This window comes from Mustela nivalis (assembly GCF_964662115.1).
Source record: "Mustela nivalis genome assembly, chromosome: 4".
NCBI classification, from domain to species: domain Eukaryota; kingdom Metazoa; phylum Chordata; class Mammalia; order Carnivora; family Mustelidae; genus Mustela; species Mustela nivalis.
Genome location: NC_139023.1, coordinates 114,353,653 through 114,371,688, shown reverse-complemented (window position 1 = coordinate 114,371,688; position 18,036 = coordinate 114,353,653). Strand labels below are relative to the sequence as shown.

General features: G+C 35.0%; 1 protein-coding gene across 3 annotated transcripts in view; it reads left to right on the top strand.

Annotated features, from left to right (window-relative positions):
- CCSER1 (coiled-coil serine rich protein 1) overlaps positions 1-18,036 on the top strand; it is a 1,379,910-nt gene that overhangs the window by 1,337,178 nt on the left and 24,696 nt on the right. The window contains exon 11 of one of the 3 annotated variants that reach the window (XM_082727423.1): positions 12,412-12,441. The exons of the other annotated variants lie outside the window; for them this stretch is intronic. Coding sequence (XP_082583549.1) covers positions 12,412-12,426 — 15 coding nt within the window. The 3' untranslated portion in view covers positions 12,427-12,441. Of the gene's footprint in view, positions 1-12,411; positions 12,442-18,036 lie in introns of those variants that run through there. 3 annotated transcript variants of the gene reach the window in all.

Sequence of the window (18,036 nt, the reverse complement as noted above, 5' to 3'; positions counted from 1 at the left end):
CATAGTCTCTCATGGTTCACCTCCCCTTCCAATTTCCCCCAACTCCCTTCTCCTCTCTAACTCCCCATGTCCTCCATGCTATTTGTTATGGTCCACAAATAAGTGAAACCATATGATAATTGACACTCTCTGCTTGACTTATTTCACTCAGCATAATGTCTTCCAGTCCCGTCCATGTTGCTACAAAAGTTGGGTATTCATCCTTTCTGATGGAGGCATAATACTCCATAGTGTATATGGACCACATCCTCCTTATCCATTCATTCATTGAAGGGCATCTTGGTTCTTTCCACAGTTTGGCGACCGTGGCCATTGCTGCTATAAACATTGGGGTACAGATGGCCCTTCTTTTCACGACATCTGTATCTTTGGCGTAAATACCCAGTAGAGCAATGGCAGGGTCATAGGGAAGTTCTATTTTTAATTTCTTGAGGAATCTCCACACTGTTCTCCAAAGAGGCTGCACCAACTTGCATTCCCACCAACAGTGTAAGAGGGTTCCCCTTTCTCCACATCCTCTCCAACACATGTTGTTTCCTGTCTTGCTAATATTGGCCATTCTAACTGGTGTAAGGTGATATCTCAATGTAATTTTAATTTGAGTCTCCCTGATGGCTAGTGATGATGAACATTTTTTCATGTGTTTGATAGCCATTTGTATGTCTTTATTCGAGAAGACATACATATCTTCTGCCCATTTTTTGATATGATTGTTTTGTGTTTGTTGAGTTTGAGGAGTTCATTATAGATCCTGGATATCAACCTTTTGTCTATACTGTCATTTGCAAATATCTTCTCCCATTCCGTGGGTTGCCTCTTTGTTTTCTTGACTGTTTCCTTGGCTGTGCAGAAGCTTTTGATTTTGATGAAGTTTTGGGAGCCTGGCTAGCACCTTGAGAATCATCATTCTGAACTCTAGATCCGACATATTACCAATGTCCATATTGATGAGGTCCCTAGCCTTTGGTACTGCCTCTTGTTCTTTTTTCTGTGGTGAGTTTTTCTACCTTGTCATTTTATCCAGATAAGAATATATGATGGAACAAATAAAATACTAAAAGGGTGGCAAAGACTCCAGGAATTTGTGCTTTAACCAAATCAGAAGAGACCCCAAAACAATGGGGGGGGGGTAAGGGGACAAAAAGAAGTTCAGAAAAAAAAATTTTTAAAAAGAAAAACATAAAAAAGAAATTATATATATTAGATTGGTGAATAGAATCAGGGTCACCTACTTAATTTGGGGAGTATTTTGGTATCATAGAAGAAACTACCTCCCCAAATTTTAAAGAGTGAAAAACATATATAAGGGTAAACATGATGAAGGGATGGAATATGACTATAAAGATGAAAAAATAATTTTAATTTCTAAAAAAGGAGTTGATAAGATAAGTTGGTTGGGAGAATAAAGAAAAAGCAAGTGGAGAGAATTCGCTCAGGCTGGAGACTAGAACAAAGCCCTGTTCTAGATTTAAGGTATATTTTGATCTATTGAAGAAGTTGTATCTCACATTTTTTTAGAAGAAAAAAACCCTATGTATATACCAAAAAACAACAGGCAATGTTATTTAAAAATAAAATACAATGAAGGATAAAATGTGACTCTAATACTGAAGGTTCAAAAAAGATTTTTTTTTGAAAGTTATTGTTAAGATAAACTAGTTAAAAATCCTTAAAAGAGGAAAGGAAAAAAGTTTTAAATAATTAGCAGAAGAAAAAAATAAAATTAAAAAAATTAATTAACTTTACAAGACTAAAGAATCATGGGGATAAAGCCTTGAATTCCATGCTTTGCTTTCTCCTCCTCTGGAATTCCACTGTTCTCCTTGGTAAGTAAACTTGGTCATGGCTGGATTTCTTGCTGATCTTCTTGGGGGAGGGGCCTGTTGTAATGATTCTCAAGTGTCTTTGCCCAAGGTGGAATTGTACCACCCTTACCAGGGGCCAGGCTAAGTAATCCGCTCAGGTTCACTTTTGGGAGCTATTCTTCCCTGAACACTTTCTGTAGAGTTCCAGAGGATGGTAATGAAAATGGCGGCCTCCCAATCCCTGGTCCAGTGAGAGCTCAGGGCCCCACTCCTCAGTGTGCCCTTGGAGAAAAGTGCTCAATCACTCCTGTCTCCCTGGTCTCTGGCTGCGCTCTGAGCTCACCCAGCTTGTGAACAAGCATCTCTGTCTCTGGCACACAGCCCCACCTGGATTCATCAAACCCTGCAGATCCCTGTACTCTTCCAGGGTGGGTTCTCCCAGATCTTGTGGGGTCCATGCTCACAGAGCAGTGATCTGTGCCACAGATCACAATCTAAGGTACCCCGAGTTGAGAGCTTACTCTTTGGCTCCATCTCGGTAGCCAGCTTCCCCACTCTAATACCTGTGACCTCTGTGACACTCAGACAGCCTGATCCTTCTGTGACCCCACGGGACCTGAGGCCATGCTGTCCCCATGTGGGTTTCACCCCACTTTAGCCTCTGGAGCGATGTCCCTCAGTGGAGCACACTTTTAAAAGTCTTGATTTTGTGCTCCATTGTTCTGCTACTTGCTGGGAGCCATCCCTTACCCCCATGATCTATCTTCCTGTCACTTTGAATTCACTTCGCCACTGGTCCTACCTTTCAGAAAGTGGTCAGTTTTCTGTTTCTACAATTGCTGCTCTTCTCTTTGATCTCCTGTTGGATTTGTAGGTATTCAGAATGCTTTGATAAGCTATCTAGCTGATCTCCTGCTACCTGATGTCATCTCAGCCTGCTACTTCTCTGCCATCTTGACTCCTCTCCCAGAATCACAGCTGTCATATTTCCTCTACAGAGTTCCAGTTGAGGGGCTAAAGACATAATTCTCTACCACTCATGCACTCATGTTCATGCCTACTCAGTTGATTCTCAGTTTTGAGGAAAAAAAAAATCAAGAGAAGAAATGTAAAGTTCTTTGAATTCTATATCCCAGACGTGATATCTCAGACTCACTTACATGGTTATAAGAAAAATCACCCTCTTGTTTCATTTTTTCCCTTCCCTATCCCCTTACCCCTCCCCACGTTGCCTCCCAAATTCTTTCTATCATGGAGATCATATGATAGTTGTCTTTTTCTGATTGACTTATCTTGCTCAGCATAATACCCTCTAGTTCTATCCACATCATTGCAAATGGCAAGATTTCATTTATTTTGATGGCTGCATAGTACTGGGAGGGAGACAAATATAAGAGACTCTTAATCTCACAAAACAAACTGAGGGTTTCTAGGGGGAGGGGGATAGAGAGAGGGTGATTGGGTTATGGACATTGGGGAGGGTTTGTGCTATGGTGAGTGCTGTGAAGTGTGTAAACCTGGTGATTCACAGACCTGTACCCCTGGAGCTAATAATACATTATATGTTAATATAAAATAAAATTTTTAAAATAACAAAAAATTTTAAAAAAATTAAAAAAAAGAAAATCACCCATACTAAGTTAGTGTAAATATTTTCAAAGGAATTTATTTCATATCGACAAGGCCCTAAGCAGCATGACCCAGCCAAAAATACCCAAAAGCTTTATAGTACATTCCTTTTCTGTCAACAAACTTTTCTAGATAAAAATATCCTATAGAAAGTTATAGACACAGTATTTGCTTCAAGATGTTTCAGACACAGTGTGCCTGGGTGGCTTAGTCAGTTAAGGCTGGTTGTGATCCTAGAGTTCTGGAATCGAGCCCCAAATCGGGCTCCCTCCTTCTCCTCTCCCATTCCCCCAGCTGTGCATTTTCTTTCTATCAAATAAATAAATAAAATCTTCAGAAAAAAGTTTCAGGGATGCCTGGGTGGTTCAGTTGGTTAAGTGACCCATACCTGATTTCAGCTAAGTCATGATCTCAGTGTCCTGGGATCAACACCTGCTTCAGGCGCACCACTCTGTAGGGAGCATGTTTTTCTTCTTCTGCCCTCCCTCCACTTGTACACTTTCTCTAAAATAAATAATCTTAAAAAAAAAAGAGCTCAAAATGGTTCATCATTTGTTCATATTACTGGAGAAAGCCAGCAATAGTTAGGTTTTTAAATGAATTCTGCAAACAAAATATGACCTTTGGTCCTGATATATTTATGTTATAAATTCAACATGTTTAACTGCTTATTCATATATTTATGGATATACATATGGATATATATCCATACATTTATGGATATATATATATATATATATATATATATATATATATATTTAACTGTTTGTCCATATATTTCTCATCTTACTTTAACATTGTGGATAAATACCAATCAAGTTATTTATAAGTCTTATTTCAGGTTTTACAGATTTTTCGGACTTTAAAAAATTTTATTCTTGCCTATTATGGGAGAACTTTGAATTTCTGATAATGAATAATTTTAAATATAACCACTGTTTGTGACACATTGCCTTATTTGATCCCTAAGTAAATACATTGTTGGTTGCCTTATTTGAGACAACCTTGGACTGATTAATTTTTAACTTTCCTAAAAACTACATTGTTGAGTCATTTATCTCTTCATAAGCTTTCAATTGACCTCCATTTGGTTTATAATTCTAAACTCCTCAAGTTAGTAGGTAACAACACAACATCGATAATTTACATGTGAAGTATTCTGTTCCTCCATCATTCCTTGAACATCCTGTTCCCCATTAGCAAGAAATCATAATACTGACACATCCCAAAAATAGATCTTCATTCCGAATATCAGAGATGCCTTCCTGATTTGCAAAAGTTCAAATATCATTCATTCTGGAGGATTTAGTTGAGATCATATTTCCCTATTTGATCTTTATCTCTCTTCCCCATTTCCCTTTGTATCAGAAACAAGACTAGGTACTGGGAAAACAGCTATGAACAATTACCCACTTCTTGCTCCCATGAAACTTACAGTCTAAATGAGTGACAGGTATTAAATAAATGCACAAAATATTTGTGTATATACCAATTAGGACAATTGCTATGAAGAAAAATTATAGGGTGTGTCTTTGTTTAAGATCATGAAAATATTATAAATTGTTTTATGAGTATCATGCTCTACTGAGCAAACTATCTAGATGAATTATAATAATTTGTTTTAAAATGTGGGGTTTATGTCAAATAAATAAAAAAAATAAAAATAAAATAAAATGTGGGGTTTATGAATGTTTAAGAATATTTTGGGGACTAAGTTGTACTCATCAGGCAAAGATGAAGGAAAGACTATTTCGAGTAGAAGGTAAAAGATAATGGATGTAATGACATGAAGAAGGAGAGAGTTTTTCATGTTTAAGAAACAGAGGTGACCAGTGTTGCCAGATACTCGAAAATTGAGGGAAAATTTGTTAGGAAGAAATAAGAGAGGCAGATATGGATAGATAATTCAGGGTCATGTACATTTTCAAACATATCTTGTTGAAGTTCAATAGGAAGATATTTATGGAAAATAAGGAGGTCAATGGCTTGATTAGACTGGCATTTTAATACAGGATTTCTGTAAGTCTTTGCTGGTATGTGTGTGAAGTTACAAGAGATGGAAGCAATAATCCTGGCAGAAGTTAATAGTGCCTTGAACTAGAGGGTTGTAGTTGGAAAGAAGCGAGCAGAATGATGGTATCATCAATATGAAATAGTGATGGATTGAGTGGTAAGGAGTGGAAAATAAGAAGTATCAAGAACAATTCCAAATTTTCTGTATGGTCTTCAATCATTTGTTCCAAAATATTATTGAAATTGTTAAGGATAGTTGACAACTGGAATGATGCAATTGTGATAAATTCCATCAGGAAACAACATGCTTGAAATAAATGTCTAAAGATTGTTGACATTAAGATGGTATGTACAGTCAAGGGAATGGATGGGATCTCCTACAGAGAGAAATGAATCTGGACCAGACCTTGGGCATCCACGCATTTAACTAGAAAATTACTGGCACACTGTGCCTGTGCCTGTACACAGTTTGTGGGGTGGCCCCTGCTGGCCCCAGTCTCTATATCAGCTGTGTGTTTTATGTGGAAGAGGACCAGCCATCTTATTGAAGGTAGTGGGCAGGACACTCAATTTTAAGAGCAGGAGATGTAGCTGACTTTTCTGACACACAGAAACAGATACATAGAAAACTGAGACAGAAGAATATGTCCTAAATAAAAAAATAGGACAAAACCACAAGAAAACTAAGCAAAACAGAGATAGGTAATATGCCTGATAAAGAATTTAAAGTAATGATGGTAGGGGTACCTGGGTGGCTCAGTGGGTTAAAGCCTCTGCCTCCAGCTCAGATCATGATCCCAGAGTCCTGGGATCGAACCCCACATCGGGCTCTCTGCTCAGCGGAAAGTCTTCTTCCCTTTCTCTCTCCCTGCCTGCCTCTCTGCCTACTTGTGATCTCTGTCTGTCAAATAAATAAATAAAATCTTAAAAAAAAATAAAGTAATGATTATAAAGATACTCGCTGGGCTTGAGAAAAGAGTGGAAGACTTCAGTGAGTCTCTTTACAAAGATATAAAAGAATGAATCAGAGATGAAGAACAAAATAAATGAAATTTAAAATACACTAGGTAGAGGGGCACCTGGGTGGCTCAGTGGGTTGAGCCTCTGCCTTCAGCTCAGGTAATGATCTCAGGATCTTGGGATTGAGCCCCACATTGGGCTCTCTGCTCAGCAGGGAACCCACTCCCCCCCACCCCCGCCTGCCTACTTGTGATCTCTCTCTCTCTGTGTCAAATAAGTGGGAATGCAAGCTGGTGCAGCCACTCTGGAAAACAGCATGGAGGTTCCTCAAAATGTTGAAAATAGAACTGCCCTATGACCCAGCAATTGCACTATTGGGTATTTACCCTAAAGATACAAATGTAGTGATCCAAAGGGGCACGTGCACCCGAATGTTTATAGCAGCAATGTCCACAATAGCCAAACTATGGAAAGAACCTAGATGTCCATCAACAGATGAATGGATCAAGAAGATGTGGTATATATACACAATGGAATACTATACAGCCATCAAAAGAAATGAAATCTTGCCATTTGCGACAACATGGATGGAACTAGAGCGTATCATGCTTAGCGAAATAAGTCAAGCAGAGAAAGACAACTATCATATGATCTCCCTGATATGAGGAAGTGGTGATGCAACATGGAGGCTTAAGTGGGTATGAGAAGAATAAATGAAACAAGATGGTGATGCAACATGGAGGCTTAAGTGGGTATGAGAAGAATAAATGAAACAAGATGGGATTGGGAGGGAGACAAACCATAAGTGACTCTTAATCTCACAAAACAAACTGAGGGTTGCTGCGGGGAGGGGGTTTGGGAGAAGGGGGTGGGATTATGGACATTGGGGAGGGTGTGTGCTTTGGTGAGTGCTGTGAAGTGTGTAAACCTGGTGATTCACAGACCTGTAACCCTGGGGATAAAAATATATGTTTATAAAAAATAAAAAATTATAAAAAATTTAAAAAAATTTAAAAAAAAATCTTAAAAAAATACACAAGGTGGAATAAATAGCAGAGTGGTGGAAGTGGAAAAATGAACCAGTGACTAATAGGACACAATAATGGAAAGTACTTGGGCTGAGCACATTAAATAACACATATATATATATGTATATACATATATATATATGAGATTAGAGTTATAGAACTCAGTGACTTCATCAAGTCAAAGAATAATATTCTTACTATAAAAAGAAAGGGGGGCGGATAATTTATTTGAGGAAATTATAGCTGAAATCTTCCCTAACCTGGGGAAGGAAACAGATTTCCAGATCTAGGATGCATAGAGAGCCTCCAAAAAAAACCACCCAAGGAGGGACATACCAAGACACATAGTAATTAAAATGGCAAAAAGTGGAGATAGAAAAAAATTAAAAGCAGCAAGAGTAAAGAAGACTTATATATGAGCATAATCTCACAAGGATATCAGCTGATACTTCAGCAGAAACTTTGTGGGCCAGATGAGGATATGATACATTTAGAGTGCTGCCAGGAATGCTCTATCCAGCAAGGTTATCATTCAGAATAGAACATAAGTAGGAATAAGAAAAGTAAGAAGCACAAAAGGAGAAAAAATAATTATATCTATAAAAATCAGTCAAGAAATTCATAAAAAAATAAGATATAAAATATGATACCATATACTTAAAACTTAGGGCTTGAGGAAGAGGAGTAAAGAATGGATTCAAGCTTAAGTGACAATCAATTTAACATAGCTATATACAGAGATGTTATATACGAACTGAATGATAACCACAATTCAAAACCAGTAATAGATAGGCAAAGAATAAAGAAATCAAGTATATCACTAAAGAAAGTCAGCAAATCATGATAAAGAGCAGGAGAAGGATCAAACTATACAAATGATCACAAAACAACCAAGAAAATGGCAATAAATACATGCCTATCAAAATTACTTTGGAGGTATCTGGGTGGCTCAGTTAGTTAAGCATCTGCCGTCAGCTCAGGTCATGATCCCAGGGTCCAGGGATTGAGTCCCATGTTGGGCTCTGTGCTCATGGGGAGCCTGCTGCTTCCTCTCCAACTGTAGCTCCCTTTGCTTATGTTCTCTGTCAAATTAATTTTTTAAAGCTTTAAAAAAATAATTACTTTGAATACAAATAGACCAAATGCTTCAATCAAAATACAGAATAACAAGTGGATTAAAAAGAAAAAAAAAAGACCCATCTATATACTGCCTATAAGGGACTCATTTCAGATTAAAAGACACCTGCAGATTGAAAGTTAGGGGGTGGAGAAACATTTATCACTTGAATGGATGTCACAAGATAGCTGTGTAGCAATACTTGTATCAGACAAAATTGATTTCAAAACAAAGACTGTCACAAGCAACAAAGAAAGACACTTTATAATCATAAGGAAACAATCCAAAGAGAAGATAAATCAATTTTAACTATTTATGCACTCAACCTGAGAGCAACCAAATACACAAAACAGTTAGTAACAAATATAAAGAAACTAATCATTATATTACAGTAATAGTAGGGGACTTGAATACCTCATTTACATCAATGGACAGATAAGAAAAACAAAAAGGAAACAGTGGCTTTGAATGCACACTAGACCAAACAGAATTAACATATATTAAGAACATTCCATCTTATTTCCAGAATAAGTTACATACTAGATCACAAAACAAACAGGTCTCCCACAAGTTAAAAAAAAAAAAAAAATTGTCATGTCATGCATCTCTTCTGACCACAAAGCTATGAAACAGAAATCAACCACAAGAAAGAAACTGGAAAAGTGGAAAGACTACAAATAAATGGAGGTTAAATAACATGCTACTAAACAATGAGTGGTCAACCAGAAAATAATAGAAGAAAAATTTTTAAAAGTGCATAGAAAAAAGTGAAAATGAAAACACAACTATCCAAAATATTTGGGAGGCAGCAAAAGTAACTCTAAGAGTAATATCAGCCTATCTCAAGTAGAAAGAAAAATCTCAAATAAACAACCTAACCTTACACCTAAAAAGCTAGAAAAAGAATGACAAACAACACCTAAATCCAGCAGAAGGAAGGAAATTACAAAGATTAGAGCAGACATAAATGATATAGAAACTTAAGAAAACAATAGAATAGACCAATGAAATCAGGAGCTGGTTATTTGGGGAAAAAAAATTTGATAAACTACTAGCCAGACTTATCAAAAAGTAAATAAAAGGAACATACATAAATAAAATCAGAAACGAGAGGGGGAAGTAACAATGAACACCACAGAAATACAAACAATTATAACAATATTATGAAAAGCTATATGCTAACAAATTGGGCAGTCTAGAAGTAGATAAATACTTAGAAACATAAACTACCAAAACTGAAACAGGAAGAAAGAGAAAATTTCAACACAACAATAACTGGCAAGGAAACTGAATCAGTAATCAAAAAACCCCAACAAACTAAAGTCCAGGACCAGATGGCTTGAAAGATGAATTCTACCAAACATTTATGGAAGAATTGATACCGATTGTATTCTCAAGCCATTAGAAAAAAAAAAAAAATAAAGAAATGAAGGTAAACTTCTAAATTCATTCTCTGAAGCCAGCATTACTCTGATATCTAAATTAGACAAAGACACCATGAAAAAAAGAGCATTACAGGTCAATATCCCTGATGAACATGAATGTAAAAATCCTCAACAAAATACTAGCAAACAAAATCCAACAATACACTAAAAAAAGCACTCACTTCAATCAAAGGAGATTTATTCATGGGTTGCAGGCTGCTTCACTATTCACAAAACCATCCACATGATATGTTGCAGAGGAAAGAAAAAGAATAAAAACTATGATCATTTCAATAGATTCAGAAAAAGTATTTGACAAAGTACAACATCCATCCATGACAAAAATCTTCAACAAAATAGGTCTAGAGGGAACATACCTCAAAATTATAAAGGCCATCTATGGAAACCCTAAAGCTAGTTTCACCCTCAATATGGAAAAACTGAGAGCTATTCCTCTATGGTCAGAAACAAGGCAGGGATGCTCACTCTCACTACTTTTATTCAACATAGTACTGGAAATTGTAGCCACAGGAATGACACAACACTAAGTGATAAAAGGTGTTCCAATCATTAAGGAAGAAGTAAAAATTTACTTACTATTTACAGATGAAATGATACTGTGCATACAAAGTCCAAAAACGCCATCAGAAAACAAAACTGATAAATGAGTTTAGTAAAATTGCAGGATACAAAAATCTGCTGCATTTGTATACACCAATAAGGAAGCAGCAGAAAAAAGTAATAAATAAACTGATCCTATTTACAATTATACCAAAAACAGTAAGATACATAGGAATAAGCCTAACCAAAGAGGTATAAGAGGTGTATTCTGAAAACTATAGAACACTTATGAAAGAAATTGAAGATGACACAAAGAAATGGAAAGATATTCCATGCTCATGGATTGGAAGAATTAATATTGTTAAAATGTCCATACTAGCAATCTAAAAATTCACTGTAATCCCTATGAAAATTTCAATAGTATTTTTCACAGAACTAGAACAAATGATCTTAAAAATTTGTATACAACCACCAAAGACCTTGAATAATCAAAACAATCTTGAGAAAGAAGAAACTGGAAGTATCATAATCCCAGATTTTAAGATATACTTCAAGGTGGTGGTAATCAAAACTGTATGGCACTTGTACAAAAAAGGCACATAGATCGATGGAACAGAATAGAAAGCCCAGATATAAGATCACACCTATATGGCCAGTTAATCTATGACAAGAATATACAATGGAGTAAAGAGAGTCTTTTCAATAAATGATGCTGGAACTAGACAGGTACATGTAAAAGAATGAAACTGAATGCTTCTTTATACCATACACAATAATAAAATAAAAATATATTAAAAACCTAACGAATACCCTACTTTTGTAGCAACATGGACGGGACTGGAAGAGATTATGCTGAGTGAAATAAGTCAAGCAGAGAGAGTCAATTATCATATGGTCTCACTTATTTGTGGAGCATAACAAATAGCATGGAGGACAAGGGGTGTTAGAGAGGAGAATGGAGTTGGGAGATGTTGGAAGGGGAGGTGAACCATGAGAGGCTATGGACTCTGAAAAACAATCTGAGGGTTTTGAAGGGGCCGGTGGGTGGGAAGGTTGGGGTACCGGGTGGTGGGTATTATGGAGGGCACGGATTACATGAAGCACTGGATGTGGTGAAAAAATAATGAATACTGCTTTTCTGAAAATAAATTAATTTAAAAAAACAAAAACAAAAACAAAAACAAAAAAACCTAACTGTGAGACCTGAAACCATAAAACTCCTAAATAAAAACATGGGCAGTAATCTCTTGTACATCAGCCTTAGCACCATATTTGTGGATATGTATCCTCAAGCAAGGGAAAAACAAAACAAAACAAAACAAAATGGGACTACACCAAAATAAAAATCATTTGCACAGCTGAGGAAACGCTCAAGAAAATGAAAAGGCAACTTACTGGGGGGAGAAAATACTTGCAAATTATGTATCTGATAAAGGGATTAATATCCAAAATATATAAAGAACTTCCAAATCCAACACCAAAAAACAACCAATCCAATTATAAAATGAGCAAAGACTTAAGTAGACATTTACCCACAGAAGACATACAGCTAGCCAACAAATATGAAAATATGATCAACCTCATTAACCAGCAGGGGATGAAAATCAAAACCACAATGAGATATCACCTCACACTGGCTAGAATGTCTAGAATTAAAAAGACAAGAAATGATAAATGTTGGTGAGGATGTTGATAAAATGGAACCCTTATGTACGTTGTTGGGAATGGAAATTGGTTCAAACATTGTGGAAAACAGTATGGAAGTTTCTTAAAAAGTTAGAAATACCATATAACCCAGTAATCCAATTACTGAATATTTCCCCAAGGAAAATAAATTAATTGTAAAGATACATATACTCCTATGTTTATTGCAGCTTTATTTACAGTAGCCAAGATATGAAAGCAACCTGAGAGCTCACTGATAGTTGAATGGATAAAGAAGATGTTACAGGTATGTGTGTATACATAAAAGGAAACAGAATGAGCTTGCCATTTATAACAATGTGGATGGACTTAGAAACCATCATCTTAAGTAAAATAAGCCAGAGGAAGTAAATACCATATGATTTAACATTCATGGAATACAAAAAATAAAATAAACAAATAAAATGGATTAAGAGGTACAAACTGTCAGTTACAAAGTAAATTGCAAGGACAAAAAGTAGAGCATAGGGAATTAGGTTAATATTATAATAATGTATAGAGACAGGTGGTGACTACACTTATGGTCATGAACACTGAGTAATACATAGAACTGTTGAGTCAATATGTTGCACTCCTGAAAGTAGTATTACATTGTTGTTAACTATACTTCAATAAGAAAGAAAATCACAACAACAAAAAAGGAAATTGTGTTGTTTTAAATTTTTTAACTATATTTTTTCTTGAGCTACTTTAAAATTTTGTTTTAGTGACTTAATATTATATTTTATTATTTTCATTTTATTTTAATTAATTTAGTTTTTTAAGCAAAAAGAACTACCTAAGGATAAGATTTTATATTTGGTTTCTTTGTATTTTCCACTGAATTTATATTGTTTGGGATCTCCATATGAGTAGATGCATGAAAAAATAAATAGAAGGCAAAGAATCATATAGAATGAGAAATAGTAACAAAGTTGGTATGGGAGATATACTGTGGTTCTTTTTTTTTTTTTTTTTAGGTCTACTTTTTTTTTTTTTTTAAAGATTTTATTTAATTATTTGACAGAGATCACAAGCAGGCAGAGAGGCAGGCAGAGAGAGATGAAGGGAAGCAGGCCCCCTGCTGAGCAGAGAGCCCCATGCGGGACTTGATCCCAAGACCCCGGGATCATGACCTGAGCCGAAGGCAGTGGCTTAACCCACTGAGCCACCCAGGTGCCCCTTTAGGTCTACTTTTAGATTTTAATAATTCTGAGGCTTCCCTACAGTGATTGCAGAGAAGTGTTCAGAACATTCAGAACTGTGCCTATATAATGTATTGAATAGTTTTGTTGAAAACTCATTTGCTACCTACACTAGCATCTGCCAATCTTTCCATGTTAGAGTAAAAACCACCATTGGTATGGCCAGGACTCACCTCAGCCTTACAGTTGTAACATCTGGACCTTCCATTGTAGCCTCTATTGAGATGCATGAGACACTAACTCCATAGCTGGTAGAGTTATTCCTTCTACTTCTAGACAACTTCATCTAAGGAATGAAGATAGATATTACCTACATCCACATCCTGTACCTGTCCTTTTTTACTACAGCCAATTGTACAGAACATAGCTTGCAAAGCCCAGTGCAGTCATATATAATCCCCATCACTATATGCTTACCATTTGACCTTTTTTTCTCAACTCAGAACAAAATGCCTTCCTTGTACTACTCTAAGAATTTTTTATTTATGTACTCTTTTTATCCCTCTAACTTAAGAGATACAACTCTATCTCTGTGTCCACAGTTCATGAGTGTTGCATAATGGCTGGGACATATGATTATTATTCCAGTAGAAATCCTTTGACCTTGTTTTTCTGACATCAAATGAGTATCTTGTATCTATGCATTAAAATGAAAGCTGATGGGTTCTGCATGGAAACATTAAACAATGAAATCTGGGAAATTGGGAATATCTGGAATTCGTTGTTGGCTGCCACAGGTGATATTTATAATCTTGGGCAAGTAGGTCATTTATCTACTCGACTAAGCCATGGTTTCCTTATAAAAATTTAAGAGTCTCTACTCTATGTTCAATTATTTGTTACCCCAAAAAAAGTCAAAATGAAAATATTTGTATTTTCAATGGGCAAGAGGTTAGATTGGAAATTCATAACGAAAATGATGTTAGTAAAATAAAAATAACTGACAGTATATTTAGAACTCAGCAATTTATGTTTCACCTGCTTCTATTTTGTGTGTTGATTCTTTTTTCTATTTAAGTCAACTTTATATCTTTTCAAGCATGACTAACTTTAAAGCTGGTGGTCCACTTGTTTTCTCTTTGTTAGCAGACTTTTTGAGGATAGTCTGAGTTGATAAAATGATTTGCTTTGATAAAACAACTTTTCAAAAGAAAAAAGACATTAGAATTTCTTTTTACACTCTGAAATGGTCCCTTTTTTGTAGAAAGTGTTTCTAACACCCATAAACATTCTAAGTAGGAAAAAATTGTTGGTTATTTGAAAAATTGCTATTATTAAATAAATCTCTCATCTCCAAGGTTCAAGTTTTTGCACAATTAAAAAAGGTATTTTTGAAATTCCATGCTTCTTTTAAAATTTGGCTTTAACTTGTAGGTAATGATATCCTGACCATAACTTTCCATATCAGAATTTATTCCCTGCTGTGTCTTATTCTTTATTTATATTACATAAAAGCATTTCAGAAAATCAGATGATGGATAAAAATGAATAGTATTTCATCACAAATCCCAAACCATCCTTCATCCACTGTATTTCCATACACATGTTTTTAATATTCTTTTGATGTAAATTCTTTGAAGAACTTTTAAATAGTATTATGTCACCAAACCGTTAAGAATAAAATGTAAGTTTTGTTGTCATATTACTGCCCATATATGTCCCCTGGATTTTCTTAAATGACACTTCTTCAGTGATATTTTTCTTAAATCTCTACCTTAAACTATGGATGTTACTGAAGGAAAATACAGTCTAAACTATGGATGTTACTGAAGGAAAATACAGTCACAGCTAAAACAAAGTAGCTAGCAACCTAAAAATCACTTTTGAAATACATCCTGAATATATATGTATATATTTTTAATCTGGATATAAATGAACCAAAATTTTAAGTTCAAATACTGAAGGAATATTGTGAAAAATGGCTTAGTGAATCCTGGGAGACACTCAAGTGATCTGGTATCCATAGGGCAATAGATTTTTCACATTAACTATTTTGACAGTTATTCTGTGAAGCGGGGGAGCAAGTGGAGGTCTCTTATTTACCTACATCCTGCCTCCCTTTTCTTCAACATTATTCTACTCTTCTTACATATTATCCATATCTTCCTAATATCTCAGCTTCCCAGGATTCTTTCCAAACCCTTTTCTTCAGGAATAATCTGATAACCCGATTCATTAGAAAACTTCAAGTGACTAACAATTTATAATGTAATATAATAATATTAAAATATTAATGTAATATAATAATACTTAAGGCTATCTGAAAATGATTTCTGCATGAAGTCTAGGTATATTTTTTGTAACAAAGTAAATCCAGAACCAGGGGTGTTTAATAAAACCTAAAGGAACTGGCACAAAGAGGAGTTTTTGGTACCAATAAAATTATTGAGAAAGGTTATTTAATTTTTTGATAAAGAGAAAGCATGGAATGTAAGACTTAGAATTCAGAGATCCAATATGCTATCTGAGTCATATTGAGTAAGGCAGTTATTTTTTAGAGCTTCAGTTTTCCACCTATAGATTGAAGTTGAGGTATTCCAAACCAATTTTAATGCACAATTGCAGGAATAAATTAGGACAGTTTATGTGAAAACAGTTTATAACATTTAAAGTATACAACAAATTAGATGCTATAATTATATTTGTTATTTGTAGTATCCACCCAAATTATATCATGTAATTTGCATTGTCTTTATTCAGTGAGTCAAACTTACTTCTAAAAGTGACTTGCTTTACATTATACTGATATAAAACAAACGAGCAGTGTAAAATTGTTACTTTTTAAAATTTTACCTCTTTTCTATGTTATTACATAATTTAGATAAACAATATCTTACTTTTAGAAGTTTCCCAGCAGAGCTTATATGGTAAAGTTACTCATAAGATAGAATCATTTCAGCAAGAAATTTAGGGTTCACATTATTAAATCATGTTAATAAATACTAGAAAACAAGAGGAATAAACAATAGGCTCTATTAGTTATATATAACATATAATGGTAATATATTTGAATATAATCAGTTAAATAAATTTATTTATACAAGAAATTTTTAATCTTATAAAGTCACAGAGAGGTATTATAAAACCTTTCAATTACTCTCACAAATAATTTTATTATTTTTTGCATACTTTTTTTTTCAAGGAACATTGTACCATCTAAGATATGCTTGATATTGGGCATCTAGATCTGGGTATATAGACAAGAGATTCATTCTTCATGTTGTTGCTGTAATAAGCCCCCAAAATTGTCTATTATTGTGTTTCTTTGCAGAAGCACATAAAGATTATTTTCTAATCATTTTCCTTAGGCATATAATTTTAGCTTAAACCCTCATATCTTTTTCATTTAGAAATAATACTTTCTAAAATATGAGTTGTACCGAATTCTACTTTCTTATGTTTCTTCTGAACTAAATTCTAATCATATATTATTGCTATTATAAGCAGTAATTGTTTCAAATTCTCATTTAAATTGCCTTTTAACTAAAGAGAAATGCTTACACTGAGTGGGTTACAGCAGGCGTGCAGGCACAGGCACACATGTTAGTTTTGAAGATAATCCATTATTGTTTCTCAGGATCTAATTTTGTCCATAGTTCATTTACCCTTCTTATAAACAGAAGAGCCAAGCATATACCCACTGGCTTTGGGAAAACTGTTTCATTGTTTCACTTCTCTTGTGAAGAAGAGGAGATGCTATGGGTTTCTCCCTTGGGAACTCAGCCTTTAGCTGACCTTATTAACATTCACCTTGCTTATCTTGCCTCTGTCCTCTAACACTGGTTGAATCCTCAATGCCCACCAGGAGGATTTACTATCCCCTTAAGAATTTAGAAGTGAGGTTGAGCCAGGAAAGGTAATTTAACTCTAGACAATTTCCTCTTGGTAATTTGTGCAATCTCAAAATATAGGTCTTGTCTGCCAGAACCTTTGAATGTTTCTTTTTGGTTATTACTGAAACTCATTACAAGGCTTCCTGCCTGCAAAGCAGTAACTACTTGTGTATACAATCTCTCTGTGGTAGAATATTTCTGAAACCTTTGACAAAACTTCTTTATCTCTGAAAACAGATTCCACATCTAAGGATACAAACAGATCCAGCAATGTCCCAAAACCCTCTGTAGAGAAATGCCCTGGGATTTATAAATGCTTCAGAAATTCTATTCCTCAATGATGACAGGAAAAGGACTGTCTGTTAATAAATATTGTTTGGTTTATACTGACACTTCAGTGGTTGTCACTGATAAAGAGGTACAGTTAAGGTCTACTGATTTACTCTACACCATTGAATTATGTGGTGAAAAATCTAAAGGGGAATTTGCTTTTTAAGTAGTTCATGACACTTCTTAACATGCATTTGCTCCGTATATGTGGAGAAAAAGTTATTTTTTTAAAACTTTTAGTGTGTAAACCTGGTGATTCACAGACCTGTACCCCTGGGGATAAAAATATATGTTTATAAAAAATAAAAAGTTAAAAAAAAAAAACAACAACAACAACAAAAAAAAAACAACAAAAAAAAAACTTTTGTTGGATCACTGAGTGAAGTGCTTCCTAATTAGAGATATTAGAATCCCAATGCTTCCTTGGCTAGCCAGAAGGAAGAAAACG